The 21,616-nt window shown below is 34.5% G+C and overlaps 1 protein-coding gene across 1 annotated transcript; it reads left to right on the forward strand.

The window, feature by feature from the left end:
• Positions 1 to 11,762: 11,762 nt before the first annotated feature.
• LOC104890320 (phosphatidylinositol 4-phosphate 5-kinase 10) lies at positions 11,763 to 15,107 on the forward strand. The gene is made up of 7 exons (XM_010675761.2): positions 11,763 to 11,905; positions 12,027 to 12,192; positions 12,535 to 12,648; positions 12,876 to 13,063; positions 13,193 to 13,284; positions 13,995 to 14,124; positions 14,631 to 15,107. Exons 1-7 carry the CDS (start codon positions 11,763 to 11,765, stop codon positions 14,974 to 14,976), a joined length of 1,179 nt encoding a protein of 392 aa, XP_010674063.1. The 3' UTR covers positions 14,977 to 15,107.
• The last annotated feature ends 6,509 nt before the right edge of the window (positions 15,108 to 21,616 follow it).

Raw genomic sequence — 21,616 nt, forward strand, 5'->3', positions numbered from 1 at the left:
TGTTTGGTTGGTTCTGAACAAAATTTGTTGATTTGCTGTAATGGTAGAAAAACTGTTTGTCTTCAGAAACACTGTTTAGGTGGTGGGTGATTCTAGCTATTGCTTAGCTAGTTTCAGCAATCTTTGGAACACCCAAATCAAGATTTTTAAAGTTTTTGAGATGGGTTTTTGGGGATTGAGACTTTTTGAAGTCAATATTATGGGGGTGGATGGAAGTTTTACTTCCATTTCTTAACATCAATTATTATGTCTCTCAATAAAGTTTTTATATTTGGAAGCAATCTTTTGGATAAAGTTCATATACAAGTTGTTGGTTGGATGATTTCCTTAATAAAGTAAGTTACTGTTTTTTTTTAATTTGTTTTCAGTTCAGTTTAGTTTTTCTCTGTTTAAAAGAATGGGATCTAAGATGGCACTAAAATTATAACGTGACATATCAATATGAAATTTAATTAATTGAAACTCGAATGGAATGTAGAATTTCAAGCTTGAATTGTACTCATGCAATGCTTAATAAAGAGTGTATCTTGTTATTGTTTCTATTAGGGAAAGCTAAAGCTCTAGAGAGAATGATTTATCAAAAAAATTAGAAAACTAAGAAAGTTGAAACAAAATTAGAAAAAATAATGTTACAGATAGAAGATTTGGGGATTTTCGCAAGCTTTTCAAGTTAAAGTTACATTGTGATTTGAGCTTACTCAAGCTCAAATTTTACCTGAGTAACTCGCGAGTTGGTTCATCTTCTTTGTACACCTTAAAGCATTGTATTGCTTTTATAGATGGCATATTCAAATTGATGTTGATTAATGTCCAAATTAATGAATGTATTCATTTGTATAGATGACATTAATAATTTCAAATTTTAGGCATAGATCATTATGTTATTATACTCCCTCTGTTTCATATTATAAGGCATTTTAGCTAAAAGAATTTGTTTCAAAATATAAGGCATTCTACAATACCAATGTAAGATTAAATGCAATTTTATATTATCAAGATAAGCTTATAGGTTGTTTTGTATTATCAATACAATATTTAATGTCAATTCTTATTACCCATGCAAAACTAACTAAAATTAACTAAATTATTAATTTGTGTGCAAAAACCTTAAACGACTTATATTTTGAAACGGAGGGAGTATTCATTTTTATAAAAATTATGACTCTTTTATTGTCCTGCCTTAAAGTTGTGAGTTAAAGGTTGACACAAATTTTTAGTGCAATATGGAAAATTTTGATGGATTTTATTACTTCAATATTATTACTACTATTTTTATCTATACTAATATATTGAAAAGCATTCCTAAATAAGGAAACAACGCTACACGTCGTTTTCGCTTAGAGTTTTTATGCCATGTAATTTACATACACTAATAAAATAGAAAATACATTAGGTAAGATCCGATCTCGTGGTCACAAGCTATATACTAATATCTTAACTACTAAACTAAGTAATACTCAATGTTATTATTTCAAAATATAATATTAATAAATGAAATGTATAATTACTCGAGATGTAGCACAGATCTAAAAACTGGTTATTATTATTATTATTTGATGGGGAAGTGGGGGTTTGTGTTGAGGAGGAGGTTTGCAATGATGCTATGGTTGATTACTGAAGTGTGACTAGGCCTAGCTAGGAGCATAGGACCACAGTGTAGGCGTAGAGTAATGGGGGAGTATGCTTTTGCTCTTTTCACTTTCTATTAAGCATATTCATGTCAGGAAGATGGGTAAAACTCAAGGCATGTGCTCTTTCCTAATAAAAAAACAGTATGTTCTGGCATTTAAAATTGTTGGCTTCTTCCCATTTATGCATGCTGAGGTGTTTCTGGCAATGTTTAGTTGCTATTTAGGGTTAATATTGCCCCCTACAATGATCTAAGGCTACTATAAATTAAGCCCATGCATCATTAACAACTGTGGTCCTTACCATCAACACTTATTATAATTATGTGAATGTTTGCCGTTTGTCTATTGTAATGTACTCCTTCCGTCCCAATTTAGTTGTTATATTTTGATCGTAGGCACTATTCACGTTATAACTTTGATTATCTTTTACTTCATATACATAATAAAAAACATAGTCATGTTGGATCTTGTTTGATTCGTCCCAATTTGTATTTTTCAAATATATAATTTTTATAATTTTTTCATATATATAACTCAAGATATTGATGTTTGAAGTTGCATCTCATAAACTGTAATAAAGCAAATGTAGCAACTAAATTGGGACAGAAGGAGTAATAATTTACTCATTCCGGTCTTTATTAATTTACCCATTTCTTTTTTTTTTTTTTTTTTGAATAGAACCCCCCAGGGAACGATTATATTAAATCAGAATCAGCCAAAGCTACAACAGAGTCAGGAACATCATCTAACCACAATCTTCTACCCCATTCCATAGGTTGGAAATGAGCTAGGCCATGAGCCACCTTGTTCCCTGTTCTTCTAACAAAAGACCAACTAATGGAAGTAAAAACTGAGCACAAAATAAAAATGTCATCAAAAACAAGAAATAAATCACTACACCCCTCCTTCCTTTGACGCAGACCTTGAATGACAGCCAAACAATCTCCCTCAATGATCACATTTGTAGCACCCAACTGTCGAGCCAACTTCACACCTTCCAATACTGCTAAAGCCTCGGCTACCGACGTCTCCCAAGAAGCTTGTGCCTGCACAATAGCACACGCTACCACCTTCCCTGCAGAATTTCGGCATACCACTCCTAGTCCTGCCCCAACTTCACCCAACCTCCCGCATCGACATTAACTTTAAGAGCTCCCTCTGCTGGGGGTTGCCATACGGAGTTGTGGGAAACTCCTTCCACCCCACCCTTCTTCTTCGCACCCTCATGCATCTCCATGGCTTGAACGAAAGTGGTCTCCGCATATTTCGCCACATCCATAGCGTGCCACCCTTCCCCTTCTATAGACGCCTTGCACCTAGCGCCCCAAATGGCCCAGCAGAGTGTGAGAAACTTAGCCAACAACTTCTCATCCAACTTCGGTAAAATCGCACCCCACCAATCAGCCACTAGCCCGCACCCATCAGGGGCTTCTACATCCATACCACTCGCCTCCCACACATCCTTCGCTAATGCACACTCATAGAGGGCGTGAAAATTCGACTCATATACGCACCCACACAATTGACAAGTCATAGGAATATTTGGAATTCGCTTGTGCAATCCCGCACAGGAGGGTAGAACTTCAAGCCCCGCACGCCAGGCAAAAATCTTGACCCTAGGAAGGACGTGAGCACCCCACACCTGCGACCACAGCTGCACACCCCTCGACGGAACCGCCTCGGACTCATTCCACTTATCCCCCACCAAAGCTCGGTAGGCAGACCTTACCGAGTATCGCCCGTCTCTCTCCAAGTCCCAGCACAGTTCATCTTCCGGGAAACGTTTACTAATAGGAATGCTCAGTATGCGATCCACTTCAAAAGGCAGGAAAAGCTGCGCTAAGAGCTCTACCTTCCACTCTTTTCGAATAGGGTCAATCAAGACTCCCACTTCAACTTCACTATTAGCCGCCCCGAGGGGAGAAATAATTCTCCTAGTCTGGGTTCCCGGAATCCAAGGATCTTTCCAAATACGAATCTTCTCACCATTCCCCACTCTCCATCTCACCCCTCTCCTTAGCACCCACTTGGCCTCCCAAATGCCCCTCCACGTGTAACTAGGCAACTTACCTAACTCGGCGTCCATGAACGAAGAATTAGGATAATATCGAGCTTTTAAAATTTGTTCCACCAAAGCTTCCACGAGTTACCGCTAATCTCCAAGCTTGTTTACCCAATAACGCCCAATTAAATAGTTTCATATCTCGGAAACCAATACCACCCTCCACTTTGGGTCTACAAAGTTTCTTCCATGCCACCCAATGTATCTTCCTTTCTCCATTCTTTTGGCCCCACCAGAAGTGTGATATAAGGGACCTAACCTCATCGCAAAAAGAAGATGAGAACTTAAAAACACTCATTGCGTAGGTAGGGAGAGATTGGGCCACTGCCTTTATCATAACCTCCCTACCCGCTTTAGAAAGCACCATCCCCTTCCACCCTTGTAGCTTCTTCCAGATACACTCTTTAATTCCTTTCGTGATAACCTTCTTTGAATGACCAACAACAGTGGGAAGCCCTAAATATCTATCATGGCACACGACCTCCTGGACACCTAGGAGCTGACACACTAGCCTTTTCCTCTCCTCTTTGACCCCCTTGCTGAACGAGACATTTGTTTTATCAAGGTTCACTTTTTGTCCCGAGGCCAACTCATAAACATGTAGGGCCTCTTTAATGGCCCCTGCATCCTGCAACGACGCCCTGGAGAAGATAATACAGTCATCCGCAAATAATAGGTGATTTACCGACGGAGCTGTAGGCGCCACCCTTATCCCCCGCAACGAATTATTTTCTTCCGCTCTGCGCAACAAATGAGAAAATACCTCTGCGCATAAGATGAATAGATAAGGAGATAACGGATCTCCCTGCCGAATACCACGTCCCGGGAAAAAATCATCAGTTGGTTTCCCATTCACAAGCACCGCAAAAGATACTGATCGAACACACTCCATCACCCTCCTACTCCAGCCTGTGTCAAACCCAAACCTCATCAGGACCGCATCCAGAAAATCCCACTCAATCCTATCATAAGCCTTTGACATATCCAGTTTCATCGCCATTAAACCTCCCTTGTTGTTACACTGCTTCATATGATGAAACAACTCAAATGCCACCAATATGTTATCAGTTATCAGACGCCCTGGTGTAAAAGCACTTTGGTTTATCGACACAATACCATCCAGAAAAACTTTTAGGCGATTTGCAAGGACCTTTGAGACAAGTTTATAGACTACATTGCATAGAGAAATAGGGCGAAAATCTTGCATCCGCTCGGGGTTACTCTTCTTCGGAATAAGGGTGATAAAGGTACGATTCAGATAACGAGGAATAGGATTACCTTTCAGAATGCCGAGGACCATAGTAGTCACCGTCGAGCCTACAATGTGCCAATATGATTGGAAGAATAACGGACACATTCCATCTGGCCCTGGCGCTTTAATCGGGTGCATCTGGCTCAGAGCAAAGCGAACTTCTTCTTCATTGTACTCGGCCGTTAACACCTGATTCATCTCCTCATTAACTCGTGCCTGGAACTCGTGAAGAGCCTCAGAAATAAGGGACGGGCAAGAGGAAGAGAAGAGCCCGCGAAAATAATCCACTGCCACCCTACCCACATTTTCATCACCACGGTGCTCGACCCCCTCATCATCCTTGATCATACGGATAGTATTTTTCTTTTTCCTCCCCGAAGCCCTTTGGTGAAAAAATTTAGAATTCCGGTCACCCCTTCAAGCCATAGAACCCGCGACCGTTGTTTCCAGTAACTCTCCTCAACTGCAATAAGGCTCGAAATTTCTCTCAGCAGACGCCTTCGCTTATCAAGTTGCTGCATAGTGAGACCCCCTTTATTGAGTTTCGACAAGGCCTTTCGTTTTTGTTTCAATGCCTTAAACGAAGGGCCGAATTTCTTATCTCCCCACTCCTTCAAATCAACCGCACATAACTCTAGCTTAGCCGCTAGAGACTCTCCCCCAATCCATGCATTTTCCACCACCCCTTCACACGCATCTTCTTTTACCCAAAACTGTTCGAACCTAAACGGTTTTGCGCCGAGCTGTATCTGATGAACTCGCGGCCATAGAAGGAGCTTAATTGGTGAGTGATCCGACCACTCGCGCTCGATATGCCAAAGGTGACCATCCGGGAACAATTCCAACCACTCCCCCGTAGCCAAAGCACGATCAAGACGACATTGGATATTCTCAACTCCCTCTCTACCATTGTCGTAAGTAAATTCGTAGCCCGAAAACGGAAAGAAAGATTATTATTAAATGTAGTGGATATTCTTTTACCCATTGGATATTCTTTTACCCATTTCTATTGCATAGAGATTTAGGAGATATAATGTAGTGGGTCATAGAAAGAAAGAGAAACTATTATTTTATATTAAAATTAAATGTACATATGGTTAAAAGTTAGTGGTCCTATTCAAATAATAGAAACAAAAGAAAGAGATAAACTAATAAGAGACATCCCAAAAAGTAATACGGGTAAACTAATAAAGACCGGAGGGAGTAACTAGTGGGTCGACCGTCAAAAAAGAAAAATACTTCATATTATTTATTCATTGTTACAGTTTGATGGACACCAATTTTTAAGGTAAGAAGAAATCTTAATAAGTTTGGAGGAATAAAGAGTATCCCAACTTATTTAAGGTGAAAATGACAATACCTAATGCGATCAAAAAGGAAGCTCTAACCACTAGCTACCCCTTAATTTGTTATTGATAGTTGGTAATGAAATATTTTTTATTGTAGTTAATGGATTTTGGATGGCACTTTCTAAAAATTATTACTTTTATATAGTTGGTAGTTTTAACTTTTGAGAAGTGAGTGAGAGTTGGTTTTTTTTATTGCTTGAGCCCCCGTGAAGAAGAGCAATGATATAAAATCTGTATGACCCCTTAATTTGTTATTGAGAGTTGGTTTTTTTGAGACAGTTGAGACCATTCACCAAGCGTGGAGGCTGGACTCTGTAGCATGTGGAAACATAGCTTTCCTTGGTTGGTCCTTCAATATTCCTATCAATTTAGTTGGGTAAATGATTGTTACATATTTCAATTAGCTTAGTTGGTAAAAAAATCTTGAGAGGTGGTGTTTGGGCTCAACTAAGCAGCAGCTCAATTAAGGCACGAAAGGCCCCCCCTCCCCCAAGATCCTGCACAGATGGCGGCGGTGGGTTCCACTATCAAGTTGACCTAATCAAAAGGCTAAATATCCACCAAAGGGCTAAAAAGGGTTATAGTTTGAAAAGGCAATTTGGCTATTAACCTCAGTAAAGACCGCTCCGGGGTTTACATATACTCATAGTTGTTATAATGAAATTGAAAAAAAGAAAAATGAAAATAAAGATTTTTCGGTTTTCTTTTTGAAAAGACGCAATACTGATTAGTTATCATTTGGATTTTCTTATGTCATTAGGTAAACAAAATTTGAACAACCAATGCTCCCCCAGCTAGAGATTTCCAGACACTATAAATACTAGTTGCCTCATCAATGAACAAGTATTGAAGTCTCACCAAACAAACCAGAGCATCTCTCTTTAGACTTTCTCTCTACCTCGATCATCAACTGACTTGAGCGTTAGAGGAGCGATCCCGGAACAACCTCCGGGTAGTCTAACTTTGTTTCGCAATTCCGAAGTACGGACAATTAACTCAAGTCAACACGCTTGGGGCTAACTCTTACTCAACACACATTAGCATCCTTAATTTTTCGGTGCAGGTGGTACTCAAGACCTAGGATCAAATTCTGTCTACATTAATTGTTCTTGCACTGAAAAATGATTGCTTTACATATTATTATTATTATTATTATTATTATTATTATTGTTATTATTATTATTATTATTATTATTATTATTATTATTATTATTATTATTATTATTATTATTATTATTATTATTATTATTATTATTATTATTATTATTATTATTATTATTATTATTATTTTCCGGTAATATAATTGTTAATGTTGAAAATGTGTACAAGATTTATCCTCAAATATATGCCCTTGTGTGAAATTAATTTTTCTAGAGGGGTTGTGAGTAGGCCTGGCAAAAGTTGACCCAACCCGATAATCCGACCCGACCCGACCTAAAAATAGCGGGTTTGGGTTGAGTTTTTCAACCCGATTAGTTAAATGGGTCGACACGAACCCGACCTGAAAAATAAATGGGTTAGGTTAAGGTCGAAATTTTCAACCTGAAATTGACCTGTCTAACCTGAATTTTTTAATGGGTCAAACTTTAAATGCTAGAATTGGGCCTCATCTGACCAGGCCAAATCTTCTTACTCATACATCTTGAAAAATAACCTAACCTAGCTAACATAAAAAACCCGCCACTCTCTCAATCTCTCTCTCCTCTTCGTTCCTCTCCTTCTCAGCCCCTCCTCTCCTTCATATGACATAAACTAATTCTTCTGCATGCGCTAATTCTCGCACTCAATATCTCTATTTACTCTCTCCTCTTCGGATTACAACTTGCTGCTCTTCAAACGATTGCTCTTCAAGATGCTTCTCTTGTTTCGTTGGCTTCAATCGACTATAGCAATTATCCTCTGTTTTTTTTTTCGTTTAAAAAATGTTTAAATTGCTTTATATGAGTGTTTGTGTGTGTTGCTGTGTTCATTCTTCTATACTACTCTTTTACTTTATTTTGATTTTATGTATTTTGCAAGAAGTAATGAAGAAGTAGTAAGTTCTATATTGAATTTTCTGTATTTTTTTAACTTACGCTTTTATTTTTATTTTTTTTTCTCTGTAAATTTCATGCTTACAGTCTGTTGAAAATTTGTAAACTTGTTTTATTTTTATGTATTTTGATTAATCCTAAGGGAAAAGTCGAACTTTGTAAACTTGTAGGCTACAGATGCTGAAAAATATATGGAGCATAAGAAAAGTCGAAATTTTTTTCTCTGTAGGCTACAGATGCTGGTATTAATATTATGCATTTTTGTTCAAGTTTTGCCATTTTTTTTTCTAAAGATACTTGTTTATCTTTTGTATAATAATCTTCTAAAAGAGCAACAATATTTTTTGTTTGATTTTTTAGAGAGCAGAAAAGCCTAAAATCAGGTTATATGGGTTAATGGGTTCGGGTCAAACTGAAAAAATAACAAGTCTAACAGTTCAGGTTAGCCCACTAAAAAGTACGTTAAAAAAAATCAGGTCAAGCAGGTCAGGTTAGGGTCGACCCGATTAGTTGCAGATCAGGTTAGGGTTCTTGTTTTTGACCCGATTATATAAACAGGTCGGGTTCAAGTAAGGTGTCAGTCAACCCGATTATAGGTGACCCGAACACGAACCTGACCCAACCCGACCTGATTGTCAGGCCTAGTTGTGAGACATATTAGTTTCACGTGGTATTCAAGGCTTTTCTCCTTTTTAAAATGAAAAAAATAAATTTTCTTTTTTAAAAAAAGAACAACACAGCTTTAGGTGTCACTATGTTACGTTGGAAAAACAAAGAAAATTAATTACCACAACAGAAATTGGCGCGCATAATTCCTCTATAATCAACAACGCAATATAGGCAATCTCCAGTCAAACCCAATTCATAAAAAACAGCTATAACCCAAATAAACATAAAATAAATTCAATCGATAACCTTTCAATTTTTGAAGAAACCCATCTATCAAATTAATAATCTTAATAAACAGAACATTATAATTCTGTTATTCTCTTTATTTCCCCCCTTATTTTTTCAATTCTTTACTTTCTCAAATTAACTCTCTTAAATTATAATCTTTGTCATATTTCAATGATTTTAGAAATTTGAAGGGTTATAAAGCAAAAGGACGAATTCTATGTTAAAACCCTGTTGGAATTTTGTCCATAAATTGTTAGGTCTCTTTGGATTTCTATTTCTCTAATTTTATTGGTAATCTGGGAAATTAGGTAAGCTTTTTTTTTGTTATTATTAACTTTGTTTTTGGTTATGATAATGATCTATGATGATGTGCTTGAATTGAAAATTATGCCTAATCATGCAATTTTTGGGCTTCTTTTGAATTTGAATATCATTTTCATGACATGTATTATTAGTTGAAAAAGTCGAAAATTTCTAATCATATTTTAAGATTGTAAGATGATCTTTTGATGAAACGAAATATTTAAGGTTTATTATATTAAGTTATGTCTCATCTATGAAATATCATGTTTTTTTTCCTATATATTTTGGGTTTCAAAGTACTAGAGAACTTAAAATTGGCCTAACAAAAGAAGAAAGATATGAGCATTGAGCCAAGGATTGGCCGGCAAAAGTCTCTAATGTTCAAGTCAGTACTCGGAAAAATAGGGTCATATAAGACCAACCCAATTTTAATACTTGGGTTTTGGGCCATCTTTATTTTGATGTCATCTACTCTTCTTGCAAGAAGTGACGAAGAGATAGTAGTCCATACTCCATACCTTGTAAAATAAGGGCTACCTATACTGGATTTGGTTGGTTTGCCAACCTATAGTTGCCAAGATTGCAATGGCGAGGCTATGTTGGGGCCTAAGAGGGTCATGTCCTTTGCAGGCCTCAACATAGCTTGGAAGAAAACCAATGGTTATCAATGATTGTTTGCTTTATTGGTAAACTGTCTCCCTCCACAATTATGTTTAGAATTCTTTGTTAAACTGACCCATCTTCACAACTAAGTCTGGCTTCTCCCCTGCAAGATTGTTCTTTTTGTTATGAAGGCAATAAACCTAAACTAACATCATAGTCTGTGAGCCAGCCTAAAACATCATTTCGAATGATGAGGGAGAAATCCATACAATAAGGAGGGAACTAATATAAGCCAAGATTGTTCATGAAATGGAAGAAATCACCCACATAATAAAAAAGAATCAAAAACTCCCAAAGTAGGAGGAAGAAGTTGCATGAACCTATTTGATTCTATAAAATGAGCGTAAAAATAATCTAGATGTTTGTATATATTAGTTCAATTTCTTATATGGTATGAGGTTGTTTGGTTGACATAAAAATTCATTGGAAGTAGAACATCTTAGGAGGTAAGATAAGGCGAGATTGTCTGTTAACAAAAATGTTAACCAAACATTCAAACAACTTTTTAGGGGAAGTTTTTCTTCTCATAGTCAATCAAACAACTTTTACTACTTCTTAGGACATGAAACTTGGAGACAAATACTACTTCCTAGGATTTGTAAGAAACTCTTATTACTCTGCCATATCACTTAAATTCGAAATTCCTAGTCTTGTTTCGTTTCATCGCTATAATTTTGGTTCAAGAGCCATTTGCAATGTGATATAAATACAAGTCTAATAATTAAATGTCCAAGTTTGAGTTGAGTGAGACTAAATAGAAATTGTTCACTGATGAACATGTAAAGGGGATAATTTCGTAAAATCACTTGGTAAAACCCCCCACAAAATAAGTCAAGTGTTGCTCCCGTTACTCAACCTAGAGCCTTGAACATTGTACAAGGACATGTTCTAAGGCTCTGTTTGGTAGGGTGTAAAACATTTTCAGTATAAAATAGTTTTTGTGGAAAACAATTTACAGTGGGAAACACAATTTTAAAATTAGTTTTCCGTTATTTGGTTCGATGTAAGAAAAATGACGAAATGGAAGGAAAATGAAAGGGAAAATAAGGAAGTAGTGAGAGGAATGTACAAAAGAGATAATGAAAACAATTTTCCCTTCATTTTGAAAAGAAAAATGATTTTCCATTACTGGGTGAGTTATTTTACTCCAAGGGAAAATGGTTTTACACTCATTTGTCAACCAAACAATGTGAAATTGAAAATAGAGGAAAACAGTTTTCCAGGAAAACGTTTTACGTCCTACCAAACGGAACCTAAGAGTAACCAATTACCTTCTGCTTGGGATTGCCAGTTGCCACAAGCCCACAACATGGACATTCTTCTTAGCAAAAAATATTGTATATAGTAGGAAACTGGCTAGGAGGATTTGAAAGACATTGTTATGACATTAAAGATATTCAATAGCCATGCTTGCTACATAAAAAAATAATTATCTCTATTATTCACCGGTGAACTTGTTCTCCATTTAGCTTTTTTCGGTTTATATTTATGTTTGTTTCTCTGAAACTTTGCTATCCTAGCATAGGATATTTTTTGTGTAAATCATGAAAAAAATGAGAAAATTTCAGGTGCATGGCCTCGCTTAGGAAGCAACTTTCATCATCTGGCTTTAAATCTTCAAGAACTACAAACTTACACTACCCTAGACATTCAAGTCTTCCACCTGGTGCAATCACTGATTTCGTGTGGAAAGATTACTCCCCCCTTCTTTTCAGGTTCTTACATTAATTTTTTTTTTTCAGTTACTGTTTTACATAATCATCTATTCGTTTGTTTTTTTTATTCCTGCAATGTTGTAACAAAGCGTGATTTTTTTTACTACAAATAATTTTACAGAAACATACAAGACCTTGGAGATGTTAACTATGAAGATTACATGCTATCAGTGTGCAACCATGAAACTCTCATGGCATTAGCACTGCGTGGATCTTGTGGTAAGCCATTCTATTTGGCTCATGATGACCGATTCGTCATCAAATTGTTGCGCAAATCTGAGGCTAAGGTAATTCGAAATTACGGTTTTTCATAATAAAAGCGCACAGGACAAGACTGTCTCCGTTTCTTTTTAATGATTCCTTTCTAATTTTTGTAGTCAAAGTTCAAAATTTTTTGACAATAAATTATGATCACTCTCTTTAAAATCAAAACATGATTATACAATATCTCCTTACATTCGTTTCAAAGTTTACTTTCAAAACATAAACATTTTATAAGTTTACTAACGTGTAATTAAATTAAGGACCAGCATCAAGAACCAAAAAACGCAAGTGTAATCATTAAAATGAAACGGAGGGTGAATATTAATGTTTACGCATTTGAAAATGTGTATATATGTATCTTGCAGGTTCTCTTAGAGATGCTTCCAAGTTACTATAATCATATTAAAAGACATGACAATTCCCTATTAGCCAAGTATTATGGCCTTCATGCTTCACGACCTGGCACAGGTGGAGCAAAGGTACGCTATACTTGAAGAAACCAATTAATAAGGAATAATTTGCGTTCAAAACTGTTGCGTCACACCCTAAACCGGCGCAAGTAGAGGCTTAGCAACCGACGCAAAATGTCCTTTCTCTACCAACATCTTAAAACATAATTTTTTTTATTACTAATCACTAATTAAAGTTGTGATTAAGTGCATGATAAACATTGATGTGATGATCAACATCCTTTCTTTGGATACAGGTTTATTTCGTTGTTATGGAGAATTTGTTACGAACAGAATTGCAGATGCACAGACTATATGATCTTAAAGGCTCCTCACAAGGAAGAAATGCCACTAGAAATGGAAATCAACAAAGATTAACGTTAAAAGATCTTGAATTTGATTTATGCTTCTATCTTAATCCTTCCCACCGAAGTCAGATTTTAGAGTGAGTTTTAAGTTTATTTACTATAATAACATCAACAAAAAAAATAGTGAGATTAATTCATGTCTAATGTTATTTAATTTTTCTTTGTTTTGTTATGTACCATTAAATATTACTTTGATTGATTTACAGGCAAATCAAGATAGACTGCAAATATTTGGAGGAGCAAGGAATCATGGACTATAGTTTGTTGCTCGGAATACATGTAGATCGTCCACAACGAGGTGCATGTTTATCTAGTTGTTCACTTTCGATAATAATGTTTTATTCACATCTAATAACTTTTTGTAATATCTATATCAAAGGTTGATAGAAATATCATCATTCGTGTGTTCATTTTCTTGAGTAAAATTTTATTTTGGCTAATGGGTTGTATAAAGTAGAGGTGATTAGGAGCTGGGTCGGACTTTGGTCAAAAAAACTGGTCCGTTTCGGGTCAAATTCTCACACCAAAAACCGCTATTTCGAGCAGGGTCAAAAGGACTTTCTGGCCATTTAGGACTGGTACAAAATTTAGCTTGCTATTTCAAATTTAAATTTTGCCTGTGTTTCAAAATTTTCACTCCAAAAATCAAGACATGCCCGGATCGTGGGCCGAAAAATCCTACCCAACACCCACCCATTTTCAGACAGAACCCATATTGTTCACCTATAGGTTTTCTTACAAACAAGCAACCCCGATCCATTTAACGTTATTGGATAAAGTAAAGAGAGAAGGAACGGTTAATGAAATAAGGAGATATGAGTAATCAAACCTTTGTTTGCTACCAAATTGTTTGCCTAACCACCCAAATCTCTTTTGCCCTTTGTGAATCTATAGGGTATTATTATGTGTCATAAGCTAAATTGCTTGTTTTAGTCAAAATTTTACATGTTGGCGTTGGAACAAAAGTAAGGACAACTATAAGTTATAACCTTGTTTCTATGCAAGCAGATTCATCAAAAGGGCGTTCACATGATGATTCTGCACAAGCAGAAAACGGAACGGACCATCCTCGTGCTGAAATAGTGGAAGCGTTTCATCGACGAGACCCTACTTTTTCACAGTTTATCCCATCTAACAGGTTGGTTCTACTTACAATTTACATAATATAGACATTAGTACATCTACCTATTGGATGGATTACCCACTCCTAATAGATCATTACGAAAAATTGTTAATTTTGAACTTGTTTGGTTAACCTTCAAATGCATGGGAAATTATAATTCCTAGGAAGTAAATACATGTGTTCGTTGTTGTTTGGTTGGCAAAAATATGGGAAGTAGAACTTCCTACGAAGTTATATTTCCTACAAAATGGAGGAAATAACTTACCTAGCCCCTCCTAGGTAAGTGGAAATTCCCATCGGAAATAGATTTTCCTATGTTCAACCAAACAAAAAAGCGTACTTCCTAGGAAATAAAATTTCATGGGCAATGCAAATTCATGGGAAGTTATACTTTACATTAAATTGTATTAGTAGTGAATAAATTACCTATCGGGTCAATCAAGTTTTATTCGCATAATGTAGGATCGGATGATATATTTATGATAAATGAATACTTGGACAATGTTATGCTCGAATTGCAGGCTTGATGTTACAAGATTTGGAGCAAAAGTTCAAGCACGGGCAATGAGAATGCATCAAATTGACAGGGAAAGTCCATCAGAGAGCTTGAAATCAACATCACAAGGGTCTAATAATGTCTACTTATTTCTGGGAATAATTGATTTTTTACAAAACTACAACATGCTGAAACGACTTGAACATGCTTACAAGTCATTGCATTATAATCCTAAAACAATTTCTCCTGTGAATCCTAGACTTTATGCAATGCGTTTTCAAGATTTTCTTTGCAAAGTATTCCTCGTCGACGAGTCGATTAGTCCTGAATCTGATGGGTTAATACTCCAGGACGCATCTATGATCAGCTAGCAGTTTAGCAGTGTTATAAAAAGAGATGAATGTTTAACTACAAATAAGGTGTTTCAGTTTTTGTGATATCTTTGTTAAACAAAAATTTGTACATTGTAATGTATGTAGATTTGATATCGATACCAATTTTATGTTTTCAATGTTGATTTTCCTTTCGAAATGTATATACACAAATTTCTCAACTCTATTCCAAACTAGCTTTCTTTCTAGGAAAATCAGCATGATTTTCTTTACATGAACAACCTTGTCCAGTAGGAAATCATTGTTGCTCATATGAAGGGTTAGTTGGATAGATACCGATTAACGTGTGAGGTTAGTCAAGTTAGATATACGAATTTATTAAGAAATAGGTATATCCGAGTGTATAAATTATAATGGAGATATTTTGCATGAAAAGATGCTAATATGGTTCCCTAAAATGGGGGGCCATTCTATACTAAATGGTCCATACCTGCCTAATTGCAAATTTCTAGCAATTTCCTAACTCATCGTTTCAATTTGTAGACCAAAGGACTATAAATGATGTTAACGTGCTCTATACTCCATTTAAATTATAGTTACTACTTACTACTAGTCTACTAAAGAGTAATGATCTACTAGTTTTTATATGCACGCGATGCGTGCGAAAATACGACGTAGAAAATTAAATTAATTGTTAAATATATCGAATAAATTAGGAATACTTTAATTGTTGATGGTTTTCTTTTGGTAATGTCTTTTTTTATTTTTAAAATTAATTAGGTAGTTTCTTTTTTTAAAAAAAAAAAAAAATTAATTAAAATAAGTAGTTATAAGAATAGAGGTGTAATGAGGTATGAGGGTAAAATAGGATTTCTAATATATTAGTGTCCTACCCCTCTTCCCATATATAATAGAGATAATTTCCAGGGAAGGGCAACATTGATGAGGCCTTGGACCATTTTTTTAATATTGCCATATTGGGCTCCTAATTCATAATTCAAAACAAATAAAAGGTTTATAACTTGCAGATCACCATATACAAGTGTGGAGAATAATTGTGTTTATCTAATTAGGTTAACCCTGACATTTAATATATATAATATTTACAATACAAACTAGTAAAATACCATACTATCCTTTTACATACAATGCTACTGACACTGTCATAAACCCGTTACCATTGATCTAGAGGGCTCCAATTTGTTTACATTGCACACAAAATATACTTGACTCTAATATGGGGCCCCTAATGCGGTCACAATCTTTGCTCCAGGTCAGAACCGTCCCTGATAATTGACAAAAGAAACATGATTGATAGTATCAAGATCTAGCAATCAAGTAGGTGTGCTACTCTGTTACAATATCGTTTTGCAAACCTGAAAGTGCCGACTTCAAATGAGGAAATCAAATTCTTGCAATTTTTAATAGCTTGACCAACATAGTATAAAATCCATAAATATATTACTAACTAATATTGTTTGGTAGAAACAAATATCAATGTAATAATAGAAGTATTACATAGAAAGAGAATAATATGTATTGACAGGATGAGTTTTACAGAAACTGCATGTAATTTGTTGAAGTAGCTTAACACTTTTAATAAACATCTCAAACTTATAAATTTTACATAGCTAATACCACAATGGTTATTAGGGCTTAAAAATTAAACATAGCGTGAAATCATATTATTTTTGCTACAATAGCCTTAGTATCGTGACTGTTGTCTGAGTTCTGATATTAGCAATAACTATTCTTTGATCAACTTTCTCATACTGATAAGTCACTTTTTTTTTTTTCTATTTTTTATAAACTCTAGTGAGTAGTGACCATAATCTAAACTTGTCAAGTTTAAGGCTATGTTTAATTCAACTGAAATTTTCTGATCCGAACTTATTTGATCTGATCTGAACTTATTTTTTTTCTGATCTGATCTGAACTGATCTGATCTCCGAGGCCAAGGACGGGGTCGACCCGTCATTCCAGGATTTGCAGAGGAAGGGATTTCGCCTCAAAAAGTGTTACAAGATCTTATCTTTTAGATTTTTCTCAATATATAAGAAAAAATATAGTCATATGGGGGTCTTATTTGATTCGTCTCAATGAGTACCTTATTAATATTCAATTATTATAATTTTTATTAATATTTAATAGTAATAATGATTTTTAAATATAAGCATGATCTGATATGATTTGATCTGATCTGAACTTATTTTTTCTGATCTAATCTGATCTAATTAGATCTGAAATAAGCAAAAATAAGGTGAACTGAACATAGCCTGATTTGAAGTATACATGTACTAAAAGTTGGTGACAATCATTGTACTTAGAACTTAAACCAATATTTATGTGACATTCTCTTACATGATTAGAGATGCTAAACTTCACGCTTACTTGCAATATTACGTACTATGAATTATGATGTTGCAGTTTGCACATGCATTGGACGTAATTTTGACATATATTGAAATGATAGATACAAAAGCTAACGTACAAGAAATTGACATATGAAGTAGATAGACTCTTGAACAAGGTAATGCACTAAATATTCTCTTAGATCAGGTGTTTGCCTTATTTACTTATTAGTACTTATAGTTATCTATCTGTCTATTTATTTTTTAAACTTATATTCATACCCTCTTTGTGTTTGTTCTTTATAGGAAAGTGCAAAAGAGTTTTAGAGCAATCACCAATATAGAAAATAAATTGGACCACAAAACTCAGGTAGCTAGCATTTAGAACTTGGTGTTAATGGAGTCCAATGTCTTGTCTTTTCTGAAAATTATAGCAAAATGAGGTGAATTTAATCTTCCCTGAACTTTCAGCCTTAAGGGGTACAGCTGTGCCTGGACCATTTTAGTTCAATCATCTTGAGTCCTGACTCAATCTTATCTTATGTTATGTTATATTATGACGAATTAGGAAATGAAAATGAGTTGATATTTCTATTTTTATGTTGCATATGTGTTTTACACTTTAATTTTACTAGTATTTTCCAACTTCAACTTTTACGAGTGAGGCTAAATGGTCATATTTAGTATTTACAACCAAAAGTCTAACATATAACACTATCGTCATATTTTTGAGGTGTTGTTAAGGTTGAATGTACGAAATAGTATGTATCTGAGGAAGTTGTTTTATTCTTTGAGTTTCAATTTCTAGAAGGCGGCAAAAGTTGTGTTTGATTGCTTATAGGAAGTAATGCTCTGTTTTTTTGGACTGAATAAATGCAAATCTAGCTCATTTCAGTTCTGTCATTCAAATTCAGTTCAGACAGATTTCTCTCGCAATTTCAATTCAGTTTAGTTTAGTTTAGTTCAGTCCAAGACCTATGTAAACAACTTCATAAAAAAATTCATTTCCATCTATTTTATGTCTACCAAACAACACCCAAAATAAAAGACGGTTGTCTAATTCAACTGATTAGATAACAGTTTGATACATTTATTTGGTGTGATGTTATGGGCCCACACTAATTATTTTCTCTTGTTTATGGACTTGTTCTCTATTTAGTGTTTTTTTTTTTTCATTATTGTTCCTTTTTTCTTCCAACTTGATTAAATGTAATGTATGTTAAACTAAAATTGAACTACCATCTTTCACCACTACTACTACTGAGAGTAAGAAAAAAACCTCTTTAATAGGAGATATTGTTAGATTTGTTACCTATATCAATTTATTAATTTAATAGGAGATATTGTTACAAGAACTAAAGAATTGAGCAAGGATATTCCTTGTTGCCACACCCTCGAAGTGCTCTAGCTAGTAGCGTTTGATCATCGATACCATAAACCTTACCTAGCTAGTTTGTTCATATAGGTAAATGGAAGTATCCTAGAAAATAAAGCTCATTGAAAGTGTAATAATATTCACTTCAAAAAAAAAAAGTGTAATAATATTCAAGATCTAAAATTTACACTCAACCAAACAAATACTTATTTCAAAAAAAATATTATTATTCTCCACATAATCATTTTTCAATATTTTTCGAATCTTTATTCTTCAGATTCTTAATATTAAAAACTAGCTAGTTTTTGCAACAAAATAACACTATCTAGTTTCGAAAATAATTTGCTCATCATACATTAAGATAAGAATTATGAATTCTTCAACGATCATACTCTCAAATAATTGTATATGGCCATCTATTATCAAATGAAAGATCTTTTAGGATACATATGATAATAGAAGAAGGTGATTTCAATTTTGATATCCATGCTAAATTGATTCATTCTCATTTTTCTTGTACTTTTTCTTAAGGTAAGGAGAAGGCGGTCTAACAGGACCAGAACTTCGCACAGGTCAACCCGTCTCGGGTTTGCAGGTAAGAGTTCTTGAATTGAAACTAGAGGGAATAGTAAGGGAGAAAATCTCCATCAGTACCTCTAATGGAGTTTGATCCCACAATCTCAAAATTATACCTGAGTTTGATTCCACGACCTCAATGTTAGTGCTTCATCTCACTTGTACTTATTTTTTACATAGAACGTAATAACTTTAATTCAAGATTATTTGCCTTTCATTTTCCATCCCTTTTATATGGAAGCACTGACATGTGATTTGTCCATGCAAAAACATAGGTGTTTGACCCACCATCATTTTGGCTAGATCCAATTGACGACAATATGTGTAATCTTCCCGGAAAACAAAGACATCACATAATATATATACAAAAGAATATGAGAGACCACTCCAAATTGCAGCAAAGGGTCCCTATAGGTTAGAGAGAATCCAATAAAAAAAACATAATTGGCAAAAAAAAGTAGTTATATCCTATGATTCCGATTAGTAACGGTAATTGGAGGTTTTCACCATCATCGTGAATTAGAATCGATCTTGATGTATTGGTTGGAAACATTAAAATTATTGCATGCATTGTACTATATTATTAGTTGATCATTCAGTAAAAGATATTGATTAACATAAATAGGAATATCGATAAGAGTTCTAAGGTTATAAAGATGTTACTTTAATCATTTATAAATTATAAGATTATATTGACATAAACAAATAGTCTCATAGATGCATATATGTTACTCATAGTAGTACATAGATTGGCGATAAAATGATAAAATGAGATAGTTAAAAAATTAAAACACTTATTTTTTCTATTTGAATTTTCATTTTTTTCTTGTTGTATGTACTCCTAATCTTTATAATGTCCTTTGCATTTTTTTCATCAGTAAAATTTTATATCTAAATATTTGAATTTCTATAATTATTATAAACTACCATATATATAGTTCGTTCTTTTTATTATTACGATGTTTCCATGGGCAATTGGATGATGCTTCCTATTAACTATAATAATGATACATCTTTCAATTGGTATCATAGAAGCTACATAATAGTATAAAAACGGTACCACTTGAAAAGGTTTTCAAAACTATTGATTTAGCCCATGTTTTTTTGAATTGAGAGAAAATGAACTGAAGTGTACCGAACAGTGAACGAAATTGTAGAGAGAAACTAAACTGAACTGAACTAAAAATGAGTCGAAAAGAACAGGACCTAAATAATATTTGGGTACCAATTGGATTGTTGGAATTGTATTTGGTACCAATAGTTGTGCTAGGTATTAAACCCATATCACACAGATAGATGCAATCTCCAATTGCACACTCAATAAAAAAAATGCAACATACCTATTCATGTCTTATAATCAGGGGTTTTCATAAATAGCCAATCTGGTCGCTCCAGTTTGATTTTTCGGATATGCCATCTGGTTTTTATAACCTTCGGATATTCAAAAATATCTGAAATATGAAAAAATTCGAATATTTGCGGATATCTGATCCGAAATTTCTATTATCAAGACAGGGCATCCGAAAACATCTGATGACCCGACCTAAAACCTATTTTATGAACTTTTCATGTCAAAATTTCATTTTTTTTTAGTTTTTGGATACCCAATTCGAAATTTTCGGATCGGATTCGCATTGCATTTTGCCAATCCGAAATTATCGGAAATTAGAAATCTAAACAAATATATTAAAAGGCGTGTGAAAACAAGAAACTGTGTCACGTGGCGTTCTCCCTAGGGAATTTTAGTTCACGTAATCCATGTACAATAAAAAAAATTAAGAAATTACGTAGTATAGGGTTTGATCCCGAGACCTCAAGTACATATACCAAAGTTATAACCACTAGGTTAAGTTGTATTTAGTATTATTATCATAAAGTATTACATTAATAAATGAAATGTTTTCTTACCCGAGGCATAGCTCAGGTCTAATAACTAGTTTCTAATCAAATCGGAGCGGATTGAATATCCAAAATGAACAACCCTACCAATAGTATGCAAAGTTATGGAAACACACATATCTAAAATATCCGAATTACCCAATGAGTAATTTACAACATTAGAAATGAGTCAATGTGACAAAAAGGAACAGGATTGAATTTTCTTGGAATTACCCTCTTTCCATTGCACCTAGAAAGATACTAGATCCTAAACTCAACCCAATAGCCAATTACTCCCTCCGTCCCAATTTATTTGCTACAAGCACTTTTTCACAAAGACCAAGGAGGGAGTGGGGATCATTGACATAAATGGAATTAACAAAAAAGCAAATAGGTAAATTGTGGGACCTATGTATTATATATGGAAACATTTACAAAATCAAGAAGGGAGTGATGGCAAATTTGTTAAGAACAAGGAGGCTAGATGTGTTTAGGAGAA

This window comes from Beta vulgaris, chromosome 1 (genome assembly GCF_026745355.1).
Source record: "Beta vulgaris subsp. vulgaris cultivar EL10 chromosome 1, EL10.2, whole genome shotgun sequence".
NCBI lineage: Eukaryota > Viridiplantae > Streptophyta > Magnoliopsida > Caryophyllales > Amaranthaceae > Beta > Beta vulgaris.